Consider the following 16,993-nt stretch of genomic DNA (forward strand, 5'->3'; position numbering starts at 1 on the left):
CTGTGCATGTGCTTAATAGCACCGTGCACCACAGCCCAGTGCACATTAGACACATGCAGGGGAAAGTGCACGTCGGCCCGTGCGCATCCACATCAGCGATTTACACGTGCACATCAGCACGGTGCACGCACACATCAGCCTAGATTACCTCAAACACCTCGCTCCTCCATCGTCGGGGAAACACTGAACAATGTTCTTTTTGAGGTGGTTCTCTGAGCGCCGCCGCTGGGCTTTGCTGAGGCACAATAGGCTGCATCTTCAGCAAGATAATTACGGGCTCTCTGATTGGCTGCCGGCCAGCGGGCTGAAGGGAGCCATCACTTCGCTCCCTGGGCCACGATTGTCGTTTGGCTTTATGAGGCTAAGTAGCCTGATTGCTTTACTCACTGCCTTATTGCCTGGCTGCCTGGCTGACTTCCTGACTACCTGGCTGACTTAAAGACCGGCTGGCTGCCGGAGGCCTGGCTGACTTACTGGGTTTCTGGCTGACTTACTGGCTGACTGAACTACTGACTGACTGACTCGGCTGACTGACTGACTGACATGAAGCAACATGATGACTTGCTGACAGGTTCTCTTTCCGCCTGAATCCATGATGGACTGACCGACTGACTGGACTGACTGACTGACTGGATGAATAAAGGTGTGACAGATGGCACAATTCTGCTCTAATATCCTGAGCTCTCTGTCAAATCTCTCTCGCTCTAGCTCTCTCTCTCTCTCGCTCCTTCTCTCGCGCTCGCTCTCTCTTTCACGCTCTCTGAATCCGTCTCCCACACATGCACTTCCATTTCTGCGTTCCTTCCTGCACCAGACTATCGTTGGAAAGAGGGGGGAAAAAAAGCACCTTTCAAAGGACGAGACTCTCCGAAGTCAACCGAAGCAATGTGATGACGAGCAGTGAAGAAGTACTAAGAAATGAAATCTATTTTCCTTCTTGCGCTGCCTACCTGGGGCTGGTGTCACACACAGCGGGTACAGAGACGGGTGTTCAGTACACAGGACACACGGCGTCCCGTTGATTCCACCAGGGGGACCGGGGGGGGGTGATGAGGTGCTCTGGAAACCGGTCGGTTGCCGGCTCGATCCCCGTCCCCTCCTAGCCAGGGGTCAAGATGCCCCTGAGCAAGACGGCCAACTCTTACGGCTCCCGTTGACACCGGCGTATGAATGTGTGAATGAATGCGGTTGTGAATAAATGTGTTGATGGATGAATGGGTGAAAGAATGTGGGTATGGGTAAATTAAAGTGGTTATAGTCACGACCCCACTGGTATATTGGAAACGGCCCTCTGTCAGGGCAGGAGTCGAGACACATAAATGGTAGCAAAACACAGCTGGCAGGCAGCTAGCTTCCGGCCACGTAAGAAGTGACTCACCTGGGTCCCTGGCGAGCTCTGGTCCTTCTCTCTCTTGATGGGGGATAGCCCGAGCGTTGGGGTGAACGGTAGCTGTCCCGTTCAGTTATTGTTTGACATATAACATAGACGAACACTTGACAAACATAGACAGCAAAGGAGCGGTCACGTTCCCCGTATGAATCCTAATTCTGGTAGTGTCCTTGTATGAGGGTGAGTAGGCTTTACATAGTCTTATGGTTTCTGAGTGTAACCGAGTCTGGGCACCATGCTGTCTATCCAGACACCATCTTGCTTCTGTCCACCATCTTGGATCCCTCAGGTGACATTAATCAAGGCCAATCAGGGGAGCCACTCCCACAGTTAGCACAACAACCAGTTACCCACCTGCTTAACATTACCCAACAGTAGGATTGTGACATTATGCATGAATGGCTGAATGTGTGTATGAATGGGTGAATTAATGTGAGAATGGGTGGATGAATATTTTTGTGTGAATGGGTGGATGAATGCGAATGAATGTGTGATGACTAGGTCAATTAATGGGTGGATGAATGTGTATGAATGGGTGAGTGTGAGGCCCTGACTGAAGCGCTGTGAGTGATCACCGGTCAGAGACGTGTATTTAAATCAGCTTACAATGTGCTCGTGTCACCGCCGGCTCCTCGCTGCTGATTGGTCGCCGCCGGCTCCTCGCTGCTGATTGGTCGCCGCAGACGAGGACGGGATGAGTGGCGTGACGACGTGGATCGTGGGCGACCTGGAGACGGAGGCGGGGCAGCGGCTGCTGGCGGGCGCACTGAAGCACGTGGTGAGGCGTGCGCACACACACACACACACACACACACACACACACACACACACACACACACACACACACACACACACACACACACATTGAGGGTGGGACTTGAATGGCTGCCTTTCGGTAGTCTATGAAGAAAACTCTTTAATATTCAACCCTTGAAACTTTTGGACTAAATAAAACTTCCAAGCAGTACCATGCAAAATAAAGAATTCTGAAATGAACTAGCCACCGTGAGAAGAAAAGGAAAAACAATATAGTGTCTTTATATTACAAGAATGAAAAATGAATTCGCTGTGTAGGATGGTAACGGGTCACTCACAACGGGTAACACCCCCTACAGGTCGCTGGAGGAACTACATGCTAGTCTCTACTGTGAACCACCTACAGGTCGCTGGAGGGACTACATGCTAATCTCTACCGTGAACCACCTACAGGTCGCTGGAGGAACTACATTATAGGCTCTACAGTGAATCACCTAGAGGCCGTTAGTGGATCTAAATGCTCGTTTCTACCACAGGAGCTTCAGTAACAGGCGGCCATGGTTGCCTCGTCTTTTGGCCTTCAGCACAAACTGAGCGGGCGATTCCATCACTGAGGACTGAGCTTTGAGTAGAGAATATATTCCGAATATATTGCTGAGATCACTAGTGTTGAAAGAGAACTTGCATTTTGGATACAAAAAGTGTTTTTAAATTGATCTGGCATTCTGACATCGCCTCCGTCGTTCATCCTTTTACGCCCCATGTGTGTGTGTGTGTGTGTGTATCGTGCGGCGCGTGTGCGTCATTTATCTTTGGTGCGCCTCCGAAACTTTTCCCTTTTTCAAATTTAGATCCAAACAATTCTGAAGTTCGCGTCAACAGTGTCATTTGGCCTCTTCGTGAAAGAGTCCGTCTTCTTTAGGAGCAGACCCCATCCCCGGCCCTCTTTCCTCACTTAGCATCGCTACCGGTTTCTCCTGAAGTACTTTCCGTTGTTTCCCTTCATTGTTTATTTTGGACCCACCAGCATCTCCCAACATCTGCATATCCTCTGGTAGCACTTTTATGTTCTCACTCTGCGGTGTGAAATGAATCACGAGCGGCCAATCAATGCAACGGCTGCTTTTTATGTAGTGTGTCGCGCTGGGCTGCGCGGGTTTAATTAGAAGCTGTGGTGGCAGGCCTCAGAAGGAATAAAAAAACAGTGTATCCACTGGGGACCGCGCTCACCTTGGCCTGTCTGGCTGATGAGTGTCGCGGCTGTTAATCTCAGAGTAACAGCCACATAAATAAAGAGGGATTTAAACGCTGCACACATCTAAGGTTTCACTCAGCCCGCCCTCGGGGACAACAGGGCCAAGGGTGAGGGTGGAGCTGTAAAGTATAGCCCAGAAATGTAGTTAATTTAGTATGTTTTGAAGAGTGACGGCCGGGTGATGATTTATTAATGTCTATAGAAGATGTATAAGATGCTGAAGATTTAAAGCCACATATTCACCTGTATACGCTTGTCCAAGATAGAGGATGCAAAGAGATTCATTCTCTGCTAAACTATGACTACGCTCGCTCAGTCTTTAAATAAACTCCACACATTATGTTCGTAGGAGCTGGAGCCGAACGCAAGCAAACATCTCCTGCCGCGACTTCCCCCTCCCTCACTCTGCTCTGTGACAGTTACAATGATATGAGAAATGTGATACATATCCACACTGTGTGTGTGTGTGTGTGTGTGTGTGTATATGTTTGTGCCTGCCCATTTGTTAGGGTATATATACACTTACGTGTGCGCGTGTGTTAACGTGTGTGAGTATATATTTCTGTGTGCGCATGTGTTAATGTGTGTGCGTGCGCATGCATGCGTACGTGTCTGTGCGTGTGTCTGTATGTTTGTGCCTGCGCATTTGTCAACGTGTACCTATACTCACTTACGTGTGTGGTGTGTGTGTGTGTGTGTGTGTGTGTGTGTGCGTGTGCGTGTGTGTGCCCATGTAAACCCCCTTAGAGGAAGTCCCCGGGCGTGCGTGTTGGGGTGATCGATAACCCGGGCAGCAGCCGCTCGGGCCTGGAGGACACCAGGGTGTACCGGGCTCTGTGGAGCGCACTGCTCACCCAGAAGAACAAGGTGGCGCTGGAGTTCACCCAGACGCTGCTGAAGGGGGCGACCCAGGACCTGCTGAAGGGCGGGGCCAAGATGAAGGACCTCCTGCTTCAGGTGACCTCAGGCCAGCGCCACGCAGTGGAGTGGAGAGCACTGCGGTGTTGTACGTTCTACATTCTACGTTCTACGTTCTACATTCTACAGTCCGAGACGTTTTGTAGGGAGAGGAGCGCACGCGTGCGCTCCTCTCCCTACAAAACGTCTCGGACTGTAGAATGTGGAACGTAGAATGTGGTGTGTTAGAGCAGGGGTTCTCAAATAGGGGTACACATACCCTGCCGTGGTGTACTTTGGAGTACTCCAGGGTGGGTACTCGGAAAATATCTAAAAATAATAATTATTGTTAAAAAAAGTAACATTTCTGAAAATCTCTGAAAGCTAGACAATAGAGAAAAATAGAAAAAAATCTACAAGTGGTTGAATCTTAAAACTGAAAACAAGGAGAAAGGGTAATCCGTGAAAACGAAAGCGGACCATCGTAACCTTCTCTACTGGCGTTACCGAAACGTCCGATAACAATATATTGTAAAAAAAATCGCTTTCTTGCACCAACTCTCCACAAAAGGATGTAGCGTGCACGTGCATGCAAAATATGGTGGAACACCACTTTGCCGTTTTTGAATCAATGAGACGAAATCGTGAGTCTTCTTACAGGTGCTTCACTAAAAACCGTTTCATGCGGACCGCGGTTCTGCCGCTGTTGTCTGCATCCAGGGCGAGCGTTCTCACGCCGCTTCCGACGCTGGCGCCCTTTCATGTCTCACGGCTTTCGTTTCATCCCCCAACAGAAAGTTAGAGCGCTGTCAGACTCTGAGGGCTTATTGGCCGTGGCTCGTTTGATGTGAGTACACACAACCCAGGGACAATGGTGATCGATGAGAGAGAGAGAGAGAGAGAGAGGGAGAGGGAGACGGAGAGACCATGAGTGTGAGACAGGAGACAGAGAGTGAGAGACAGAGAGAGAGAGAGAGAGAGAGAGAGAGAGAGAGAGAGAGAGACAGAGAGAGACCGAGACAGAGACAGAGACAGAGACAGAGAGAGACAGAGAGACTCACTCACTCACATTGGGTAGCTCTGTGTGACGCTCCACAGCTTGCAGATGCCAAGGCGAGCGGCCTACTCACTGTCAGTTCCACTCCATCCGTCAGGTAGTGGCGGTGGGGGGGGGGGGGGGGGGGGGGGGGAGGCAGGGGGGGGAGGTATGGGGGAGAGGAGGTACACGAGGACCAGCTCAAACTGGATCTTTAAATATAAATTCCTGGCCGCTCCCCAGGGACAACCTGATGAATAGCCAACCCCCCTCCAGGCCCCCCCCACGCCGGTCCTGCTTGTGTAGTTCGGTTGTGTCCGCCCGTGCCTGACCACCACTCTCCCTCCCTCCCTCCCTCCCTCCCTCCCTCCCTCCCCCCTCTCCCCTCCGTGTTCCTCCTCTCACTACTACCAGCGGTTGTTCTCGTCGGCACATTGTGGCTCCTTCAAGCTGTTCCCCCGGAGCCCGCCCACCCGCCCACCGCGCCGTAAACAGAGACACACACAAACAGGATATACATAGCCCTTATTAGCCAATCACCCGGCAAGACCGAGCTGTCTGTCCCCTCGTTAGTGGCAGGAAATAGCCGGTGAGCCAGTGGGTCATATAACACACGTTGCGTCAGGGATAGTGGCACCAGCCTTACCCCCCCATCCCCCAAAAAAAGAAACAACTGAGATGCTCAATTATTTCTCGGGGTAACAGCGGGCCGAGAGATTGGGCTGGAAATAACAACGGCGGATAGCAGGGCTGTGGCTCGCGAGCTGGGACCGGGAGTCCAGGGATACGAGTTTATTATTGGCTGCCAGACAGACTTGCTGACTGAGTCGTGTTGACATTATTGGAATTTCTGCCGTTCTCCCGTGTTGGGGGAGGGGGGGGGGGGGGGGGGGGGGGGCGATGTCAGGAAACTAATAACCCCCAGCCCCCCACCCCCACTGCACCCTCCGTGCACGCATGATTTGTTATGGACAAAATGGCCAAATGTTTAATTAAATGTTTGTTAGATTAATTATGAATTGATTAATTCCCTATCATTTTATTTTTCTTCACGCACACCTCGGCTGACAGGCCGCGCGTCGCCTGGATGAAATATTAACGTGCCGGAGCGAGTGAGATCGAGAGAGAGGGAGAGGGAGAGAGGGGGAGAGGGAGAGAGAGAGAGAGGGAGAGGGAGGGAGGGAGAGAGAGGGAGAGAGGGGGAGAGGGTAGAGAGGGAGAGAGAGGGAGGGAGAGTGAGGCGCACGGGCGAGAGGCCTCAACGATTTCTGCGAATTGTTAGTGATTCTCTGCTCCCGCTGCATACATCATGTCTGGTGTCGATGCTCTGCGCTCTGACTCTGTCCCCGACGCGCCCAGGGGGGGGAGGGGGTCGCCCCGGGCCCGGCCGCCCCGGTCGTCCATCACGGCCCCCCCCCCCCCCCTCGTGCCATCGACCCCGTCCCCGCGTCCTAAACCCCGGTTTGTTCCCCCGCTGCAGGGCATGGACGCCGACGCCTTCGAGAAGAGGTTCAACACCATGGAGGGGGGCTTCCTGCGCAGCCTGCAGCTGTTCTGCAGAGACGTGCTGAAGCTGGGCGCCGGGCAGCGGGCCGTGGTCGCCAACGGCAGGGTGAGCAGCCGCCCTGAAGGGGATGGACGTAGTGTAGTGGGGGGGACACACACCCTGGGGCGGGCTCAGGCGGGAGCGGTCAGAGACGCAGAGAGCTCAGCGCGAGAAACAATGCACCTTTTAAACTTTAGTGTTGTCCTTGGGACGAAGTGAACCAAACATGTTAACACACGCACGCACACACACGCACACACATTAACACACACATGCACACATGAACACACACACATACAGACATTAACACACACACACACACAAATTAACACACACACACACACAAACACACACACACACACACACACATTAACACACACACACATTAACACACACACGCACACATTAACACACACACACACACACATTAGCAGACACACACGCACAAATTAACAAACACACATTAACACACGCACACACACACACACACGTTAACACACGCACAAACACACACACACACACACACACATTGACACACGCACACACATTCTCACACACACATTAACACGCACACACACCAAACATACACATTAACACATGCACACACACACACACATTAAAGCATTCACACACACACATTGTAACATACACACACACACACACACACATAGTAACACATAGTTAGCACAAAAGTAACACCTCACTTGTGGGGACGTTTGAGCATTGGTCGGGCGTCGCCGAGGGCAGTGCTGATAAAGTTGGTTCAGGAGGGTTTCCCAACACAAACACGTGTGTGTGTGTGTGTGTGTGTGTGTGTCTGAGTGCGTTTGGGCGTGTTTGCTTTGCCCTGTTAGTTGTGGTGGGTGTGCGGAGTGGGTCTGCCAGCCCATAATACTTTATTATGTGCTGCGTGTGTGACATCACCAAACCGCCGGTGATGATGCCTGTGTCTCGGTGAACGGGTGATGGCACTTACGATTAATCTCTTCACACACGTTGCCACGGCGATGGAGGCGGCCCACACACACACACACACACACCAACAGACACACACACACACAAACATATACACACACACACACGCACCAACACATACACACACACACACATACAAACACACACACCAACAGACACACACACACACACCAACAGACACACACACACACAAGCACGCACCAACACACACACACACTCACACACACACACACACAAACCAACAGACACACACACCAACAGTCACACACACACACACACAAAAATACACACACACACACACACACACACACACACACACACACACACACACACACACACACACACACACACACACACATCTCTAAAGACAACGAAAACACGGTGACACTAAACAGATTAAACAACGTGCCCCACTTACACGCGGCCTTAGCGCCGTGTGACAAGGCGCTGAATAATGCATTGTGGGTAACAAAAAAAAACAGGAAGGAAGGCGGAGGTGAACCCTTCTGTTCTCTGCGCCCCCCCCAGATCCTGGGGCCGCTGGGGGACCAGGAGGAGTTCACCCTGGAGGACTTCCAGCTGCTGGAGAAGATGACCTGGAGCAGCTCCACAGAGAAAGTCAAGGCCAGAGTCAAACACATGGGGATGAAGGGCAAACAGTACGCTACCACACGCTACACTATTACACGCTATGAAACGCTAGGCTACGCTACGTCAAGCTACGCTACGTCAAGCTACGCTACGCTACGACATGCTACGCTACGACATGCTACGCTATTACACGCTACGCTATGACACGCTAGGTTACATTATGCTATGACACGCTACGACACGATATGTTTTGCTACGACGCGCTACACTATGACACCCTACGTCACACTACGTCACGCCACTCCATGTTATGTTACGCTACGCTATGTTATGCTACGTTACGGTATGTAAGGCCACGTAACGCTATGTTATACAACTCTAGGATATGTTCTGCTACGCTATCGTTATGCTATGCTTATGCTACTATGTTATGCTATGCTATGTTATGTTACGCCAAGTGTTCCCACCACTTGTTTTCTGCCACCCTTCTTTTCTTTTAAATGTATTTGAAGGGTTTCAGTGGAAAGATGAAATACCTTCTCTGGGTCTTTCTCTCGTGACTGAGCCAAAACACTTCTCGAGCCTCCCCATCGTTTCTCTCTCTGTCTGTTTACCGTCCGTTCTCCTTTCATTATCGATCCAAGCCTTTTGTTCACGTTTTTAAATGTTTTTTGTTTGTGGAAGGCCGTGAAGGTTCCTCCTGAGCGAAGGCCAACGTTTCATACAGAAGCAAAGCAATGCCACAATGTATTTAATGTTTAAAGCTATTGAATTTCGGATGTCGAAATGTAAACACAATTTAATTCGTAACACTGAAATATCATTCATCTAGTCACCAAATGTATTTGTTTTGAATTCACCCCTTTCAAATTCAAGTTGTTCCGTTTCGCAGTTTCACATTTTTAAGCCTTGAACTTTCGGGTCCGTATTTTGGTGGAGTTATGAATATCTTGTCTGAATATCTCCAACTTGAATCTTTGCATCTGAATTAGTGAACAAAACAAAACAAATATTATCAGATGACCTTGTTTTCAACGTATAATGTTTCAATGTTAGGGATTCGATGGTGTCAACATCTCCATAGCCAAAAATACAACTACCTTTTTTTTAAATGTCCAAACATGTCAGTGATTTTTTAATTTGGGTCTGAGACGAACGGGCCCTCCCTCCGACCGGTCGTCTTCAGACCTTGTCCTGAGTCCCTGCCTCCTGTCTCCACAGAGCCAGTGAGCTCATCATGAAGGTGGACGCCCTCCTGTCGGGCGCCCCTAAAGGAGAGACCAGGAAGGACGTCCCCTTCCCCAAAGACGTCCACAGGTGAGGAGTCACGTCCTCAGAGGTCCCCCTAGCGTCCCCCCTCCGCCTCGGCCCGTAATGGGGCGCAGCCCCCCCACATTCATCATGTGATGGAACAGGGGCAAAAGCCTGGAGTACCCTTGTTTAATACATGACCCCCCCCCCCCCGCTGACTAAGCACTGTGTAATGCTCTCTCGCTTCGTCTCTCCCCCTCTCTTTCTCTCGCTCCCTCTCATGCTATTTCCTCTTTTGTGTTTTTCTCTTTCTCTCCCTCTAAATTTCTCTTTTCTCTCTCTTCCCCATCCCTCTCCCTCTCCCTCCCTCTCCCTCCCTCTCCCTCCCTCTCCCTCCCTCTCCCTCCTCCTCTCTCTCCTCTTTCCTCATTTCTCTCTCCCCTCCCATCCCCTCCTTTTTCTCTCTCTCTCTCTCTCCCCCTCCCTCTCTCTTCCCCCCTCTCCTCTTTCTAACTATTTCTCCCCCCCTCTCTCCTCCTTCTCTCCCTCTCTCTCCCCCCTCCCTCTCCCCCTCTCCCCTCCCCTCCTCCCCCCCTCCTTCCCTCTCTCCCCTCACCCCTCCCTCTCCTCTCCACTCCCCTCCTCTCTCCACTCCCCTCCTCCCCCCCTCCTTCCCTCTCCCCCCCCCTCCCTCTCCTCCTCTCTCCCCTTCCCCCCCCTCCCTCCCTCCCCCCAGCGTGCTCCATCTCTCCCCCCGTGACGGTGAGGTGGTGTTTGAAGCGGTGGTCGTCGTGGACCCCCTCAGCAGGGAGGCTCAGAAGCTGTCGTCGCTGCTCATGGTAAGCCCGGGTGCTCCTGCCTCCCTTTCCCCCCCCCCTTCCTTCACCTCCTATCTGGGCTCTCTGATGCTCGCACAAGGAGCCAGAATCCTTTGCACATCAAGAGAGGGAAGGGAGCAGTGCTCAGCTTTTATTATTATGTTAAAAGGTTAAAAATGTCTGCGCATAAACACGCCTTATGTTATGCTAAATGTTCCGTCACACTGGAGCAGGCGTTCCAGGTGACCAGACTCTATTCTTTTGGGGGCTTTTACCAACGTTTGAAATGTAAAAGGCGCATTCTATTCAGGAAGCCGACTTTCTTTACTCCCACTGCACAATGGCACCGAACACACTGAATCAGCGGCGTTTGTGAAGAAGTTTCTCGTCGTTTAAGCTTTGAGGAGTGTTTGTGTGTGTGTGTGTGTGTGTGTGTGTGTGTTTGTATGGATTTTTTTTGCTGTGAAATGTTATTATAAAGTTTACTCTCATCCAGAGTAATGCTCTCTGTAATTTACCTAACAACAGACGGTAGAGTCCGCAGCTCGACTGCAGGGGCACCACACCTGTCGGGTTGTTCTGTGAAACCGTAGAGCCCGGCTGCACTGCGGACTGCAGTGTTAGACACAAGCTGTGTTCGAAATCGTTCCCTATTCACTCACTCACTATTCCCTATATAGGGTTCATGATATAGTGCACTATATAGGGAGCGAACAAACGAGAATTCGGACACTACGCTGAACATTTCTAAACGTCATGTGCGTCAGTGAATGCGCCGGGTATTTCTGTGACGCAGACAGATGCGCCCACATCATGTAAACAAACCGGGCACTCACGAGGAAAGCTGGAGGTTGTATTGATGTTGAATGTTACATTTCCTTGTTCAAGTTTTGGAAATTAATTTTGAATGTTAAATATTCTATGTTAAATCCAAAATAAATTGTTGACATTTCTAAACGAAAGCCGGAGACTCCATCAAATGTATTCGTTTTCGCGGTTATTCAGCTTCTTCTTCTCCTCCGGAAAAACATGACCGTATTCCATTGTGGTACACGGGAGTAACATGTAGGGAACATCGTATGTACACTCAAATTTTTGGTATTTTAAGTGCACTATATAGTGCATGAAGTTAACCACTGAGAATTCGAACACCACTACAAAATGGCGAGCACCCTATATAGTGCACTATATCCGTGATGGGGAACGATTTCGAACACAGCTACAGAGAGAAGCTCTGGCCTTTCTCCTCTTACAACGACGTGTTACGTCCTAGCTTAATACCGCCATCGCACAACCCTAATACTCTGTATTAAGTGGGTGCAGCTGTAGTTCGTTTACATTTAGTCAAACCCCCCCTACTCTCCTCGCTTTCACCTCTCTCCCCATTTTTTTTTCTCTTTCGGTCTCTCTCCCCTCTCCCTCTCTTCCCCCCACCCTCCTCTCTCCCCTCCTTTTTTCTCTCGCCCTCTCTCCCCTCTTGTTTCCCCTCTCTCCCCCAGCTTCCTCTCTTCCACTCCCTCCCTCCCTCCCTCCCTCCCTCACCCCTCTCTCTCTTTGTCTCCCACCTCTCCCCTCCCCTCCCCTGGTTCTGGTGTCATGTCCCTGCTGCGTAGAGTTTGTTTTGCTCCGAGCCCTAACCCCCCCCCCCCCCCCCCCACGTTCCCCCCCTGCAGGTGCTCAGTCAAGTGGTCAACCTGGAACTGCAGGTGTTTATGAACTGCCGGGCCAAGTTGTCCGAAATGCCCCTCAAGAGGTAAGGCTCCGCTTCCTCCACAGTAATTAAAGCTGCTTCTTTGGGCCGTCCCAGGTGCTCACGCTAGCTCAGCCGACTCTCTCTCCCTCTCTCTCTCTCTCTCTCCATCTCTCTCTCTCGCTCTCTCTCATATATATTCCCTGTTGATCGCTGTCTCTCGCTCGCTGTTGTGCAGTTGTAGCGGAGCAGATGCAATCTGCTTAATAACAGCACCTTATTGCTCTGGGCCTCCCCTTGCATCTCGGAGCAAATTGCTTCCAGGGTGCGCTGTAGGGGTTCAGAACATTGCGGTGGTGGAAAAAAAACAACAAATGAAAGGTTTGGAAACGGTTTGATTAACAATCTGGAGGATCACCGGCTGGATCTAATTTGATTGCATTGAATAGTTTTTACCTTAGCATTAGTAAATTATTGGCGTGATTGCCTTACAGGCCGTAATGGATGGACTCATTTGTTGTCGGCGCGTTCTCCAAACGCATCTGCAACACCCCGTTATTATTTTCTTACCGCAGCCTGGGCGAATTCGTCAAGGGGATTTGGTTTTCGGTTGTTCCTCCTTCTGTTTGAAGCGAGCGCACCTTCACCTCACCAGGCAGAACATTCCAAGCAAAGAGGGTTATTATTATTTCAATCTGGGCCTAAGCAGCCTAACCATGAAGGAGAGGGTTTGGAGCTCTGGTGGCGGTTTACAAAACAGGAAGTCACCGGAGTGAACCCGGCGCTGCCTGCTGAGAGCCATATCCGCTCTGCAGACCCAGGCCGTGGCCCCGGGAGGGGGGGGGGGTGGTGGGGACTCTCAGAGTTGGAGCTGCCTGCTTCTCTTGTCTATTCCCCTCTTCTTTATTCTCCTTTCTCTCTCACTGGAGAGAATTGGTCTCCCTTTCTGACGAGGGAGCGATCCAATAAAGGGAGAGAGTGTTTCCTCCGGTGACTGGGTTATGCCTCAGTAATTTAATCCTCTGTCTCTCTTGTCCCGCCTTCTGTATCTTCATAAGCAGCAGTTTGCACTCCTCTCTCGCTTTTGCTCTCTTGTTCACTCTCTCTAGCTCTCGCTCTCTTTCACTCTCTCTAGCTCTCGCTCTCTTTCACTCTCTCTCTTGCTCTCTTGTTCTCTCTCTCTCTCTCTCTCTCTCTCTCTCTCTCTCTCTCTCTCTCTCTCTCTCTCTCTCTCTCTCTCTCTCTCTCTCTCTCTCTCTCTCTCTCTCTTTTGCGCTCTCTCTCTCTATGGATGGGTGCCTACCTCTCTCGGTCTCTCCCTCTCTCTCTCTCTCTCTCTTGCGCTCTCTCTCTGTATGGATGGGTGTCTCTCGCTCGGTCTCTCTCTCTCTCTCTCTTGCACTCTCTCTCTCTCTATGGTTGGATATCTACCTCTCTCTGCCCCTTCTTCTCTCTCTGCCCCAGAGAGCAAACCGTACCCCTTCCACCTATCTTCTCCAGGAAGACGGACCGACTGTCGCATTTCCTCAAATGAACTTCTAACAGAAAAAGCATTTTTCCTCGTGAAAATGCTTCGGTTTTACCTCCAGGCCTGGATGAGGAAGAATTGGGTTTTAAGTGCAAAGGAAAGCCGGTGGAGATATTGATCGTTTGATACATTACACACATTCATTAGCGCGCCGCGGTGTCGGAGGAATGGCAGACGAAATGAAGCATTTGCATAAAGATTAGCCTGAAGCTCACCTCTGTAATAATGGGGAGAATGACGAGGCTAGCCTACTGTAGATCTGCCTCTTATTGCCTGGCTGGAAACGCTGCCAATAACATTGCTAGCTCTCCCTGCCTGTTCTCTGAGAATATTGTGTATCTCCTGCTTTCTCAATAGGACCCATCTGCCCTAGAAAGTGAATCATTGCTCAATGTGTCATCATTTCAGTGCTTCCCATAGAGAAGAGTGCTTTCTGTTTGATGGAACGGCTGTCTGAGCCTCCTCGGAGGGGGCTGTGTCCGGTTGGCCTGCTTCTGCTGCGTCTCTCACTCTGGAGTGTCTGTAAACAGGCTGCATGATGTTGACCTCTCCTCAGTGTGGTTTAACACACCGCTCTCACCCGGTGCCTGATGGGCTCCGTGTGGAAAGCATACAGCTCTCCTGTTCCCCTCTCGGTCTCAGTCCTCCTCCTCTTGTATTGACTCACCTCCCCCTATACATACTCACACCTCCTCCTGTTCCTACTCATACCTCCTCCTGTACCCACCTCCTCCTGTATATACTCACACCTCCTCCTATACATGCACACACCTACTCCTGTACATACTCACACCTCCTTCTACACATACGCCAGCTCCTTCTTCTCCTATTCATAGAAGGAGACACACACACTCGCATGCCTCTCCTTCTTCTCCTCCTCGTCCTCCTCGTCCTCGTCCTCCTCACAATTCCGTGCCTCTCTACACCTCCTCCTCCCCTCCTCCTACTCCTCCTCCTCCTCCTCACAGTCCCATGTCTTTCTACAGCTCCTCCTCCTCCCCCTCCTCCTCCTCCTCCTCCTCCTCCTCCTCCTCCTCCTCCTCCTCCCCCTCCTCCTCCTCCTCTTCACAGTCCCATGCCTCTCCACAGCTCCTCCTCCTCCCCCTCCCCTCCTCCTCCTCCTCCTCCTCCTCCTCCTCCTCCTCCTCTTCCTCATACTCTCTCCCTCCCCCTCAGCTTCTACCGCCTGGTCCTGGAGGCTGACGTGAACTTCCTGGCCAACGACACCATGTCGCCCGGCCCCACGGCTCGCTTCAGCCAGCTCCCCGAGTCGCCCCTGCTCACCCTGAACATGATCACCCCCGACGGCTGGATGGTGGAGGCCGTGAGCAGCCCCCACGACCTGGACAACATCCACCTGCAGGAGGTCAGAGCCGCGCCCGAGCCCTCAGCTCTCTGCTCCAACGGGTCTGATGATGATGATATGGGCTCAGTAGAAGAAGGTCACCTAGACCCTTGAGTAGCCACCCTGTCCCTATTGTATGTTGTACGTCCCGGCACTTAATGTACGCACTGATTGTATGTCGTATTTAGTTGTAGTACTTAGTTATGTAGCATCTTATCCTAGATATCTTTGTTGTATACGGGGCATTGGTTAACCTAGTGATGGTTAGTGCTTGCCACTTGGTTCTGTGAACAACGTTGCACCGACAGCGATATATTGTTTCACTTTCTTATGATAAATGTACTGAATGTGAATGTATTTGATAAGCATTAGCGGGCCGCTACGGTGAAGCTGAACATGGGAGGGACTTATACCCAGAGAGAAATCATGTGTAGTTGTAGGATGTGATTTTATTGGTCACATTATTGAAAGCACTATCGATCGCTGATCGATAGTGCTTTCAATAATGTGACCAATTAAAACCACACTCTATTACTAACGTATTCTACAAATCAATAATGCTGGCCAGCCCGTACCTCTGACTTAGTTCTCCTGGTTTACGAGAATCGAAGTTGACGCTCCCAACACGTGCCGAGCTAACTGAGCTATGCTAGTTCACAACACCCAGCTAGCCGTCTGTCCCCCCCCTGGTGGGTCTGTCTGTCCCCCTGGTGGGTCTGTCTGTCCCCCTGGTGGAGTCTGTCTGTCCCCCCCCTGGTGGGTCTGTCTGTCCCCCTGGTGGAGTCTGTCTGTCCCCCCTGGTGGAGTCTGTCTGTCCCCCCCCTGGTGGGTCTGTCTGTCCCCCTGGTGGAGTCTGTCTGTCCCCCTGGTGGAGTCTGTCTGTCCCCCCCCTGGTGGAGTCTGTCTGTCCCCCCCCTGGTGGAGTCTGTCTGTCCCACCCACCCCTGGTGGAGTCTGTCTGTCCCCCCTGGTGGAGTCTGTCTGTCTGTCCCCCTGGTGGAGTCTGTCTGTCCCCCTGGTGGAGTCTGTCTGTCCCCCTGGTGGAGTCTGTCTGTCTGTCCCCCCCCTGGTGGAGTCTGTCCGCCCCCCTGGTGGAGTCTGTCTGTCCCCCTGGTGGAGTCTGTCTGTCCCCCTGGCGGAGTCTGTCTGTCTGTCCCCCCCCTGGTGGAGTCTGTCTGTCTGTCCCCCTGGTGGAGTCTGTCTGTCCCCCTGGTGGAGTCTGTCTGTCCCCCTGGTGGAGTCCGTCTGTCCCCCTGACGTTGTCTGTCCCTCCCCCCCCGACGCTGTCCCTCCCCCCTCTCCTCTCCACCCCCCTGACGGTGTGTCCCCCCCCCTCTCTCCTCTCCTCCCCCCCCCCCCTCTCCTCTCCTCTCCTCCCCCCTGACGGTGTCCCCCCCCTCTCCCCCCTCCCCCCCTCTCCTCCCCCCTGACGGTGTCCCCCCCCCCCCCCTCCAGGTGAACGCGGTGGTGAGGGCGGAATACGAGCTGGAGCACCTGCTGCTGGAGGGCCACTGCTTCGACCTGACCACGGGCCAGCCCCCCCGCGGCCTCCAGTTCACCCTGGGCACCGGCCAGCGCCCCCTCCGCCAGGACACCATCGTCATGGCCAACCTGGTCAGTGGCCCCCCCTCAGCGGCCCTGTGATGCCCCGTGTGGCCCCCCCACCCCCCGCCGGGCCGTCGGCCCCATGCTGTGTCTGTGTAGTCGGGGAGCGCGCTTGATGCCGGCGACGGACTCAGGGTTTAATCATGGTTCAATCATGGTTTACTCTGCCTTTATCCAGAGCGGCCGTAGGGACGCCTTTAGAGATATTATGTGAGCGAGTGTCGTTTGTGATTGTGAGGAACGGCATAGCGGTGTGCCCGCTGTGAAGGGGGCAGGGGGCTGTGAGAATGACTGTTCTGCCTCAAACTCA

At 52.2% G+C, this 16,993-nt stretch overlaps 1 protein-coding gene across 1 annotated transcript in view; it reads left to right on the top strand.

The window, feature by feature from the left end:
- The window catches only part of uggt2 (UDP-glucose glycoprotein glucosyltransferase 2), a 53,102-nt gene that overhangs the window by 19,335 nt on the left and 16,774 nt on the right, over positions 1 to 16,993 (top strand). Inside the window, exons 20-28 of the mRNA XM_030342655.1 lie at positions 2,074 to 2,168; positions 4,149 to 4,358; positions 6,815 to 6,946; positions 8,384 to 8,514; positions 9,668 to 9,763; positions 10,434 to 10,536; positions 12,189 to 12,268; positions 14,910 to 15,099; positions 16,534 to 16,692. Of these exons, the coding sequence (XP_030198515.1) occupies positions 2,074 to 2,168; positions 4,149 to 4,358; positions 6,815 to 6,946; positions 8,384 to 8,514; positions 9,668 to 9,763; positions 10,434 to 10,536; positions 12,189 to 12,268; positions 14,910 to 15,099; positions 16,534 to 16,692 (1,196 nt within the window). The remainder of the gene's footprint in view (positions 1 to 2,073; positions 2,169 to 4,148; positions 4,359 to 6,814; positions 6,947 to 8,383; positions 8,515 to 9,667; positions 9,764 to 10,433; positions 10,537 to 12,188; positions 12,269 to 14,909; positions 15,100 to 16,533; positions 16,693 to 16,993) is intronic.

The sequence above is a fragment of the Gadus morhua genome, chromosome 20, assembly GCF_902167405.1.
Source record: "Gadus morhua chromosome 20, gadMor3.0, whole genome shotgun sequence".
NCBI lineage: Eukaryota > Metazoa > Chordata > Actinopteri > Gadiformes > Gadidae > Gadus > Gadus morhua.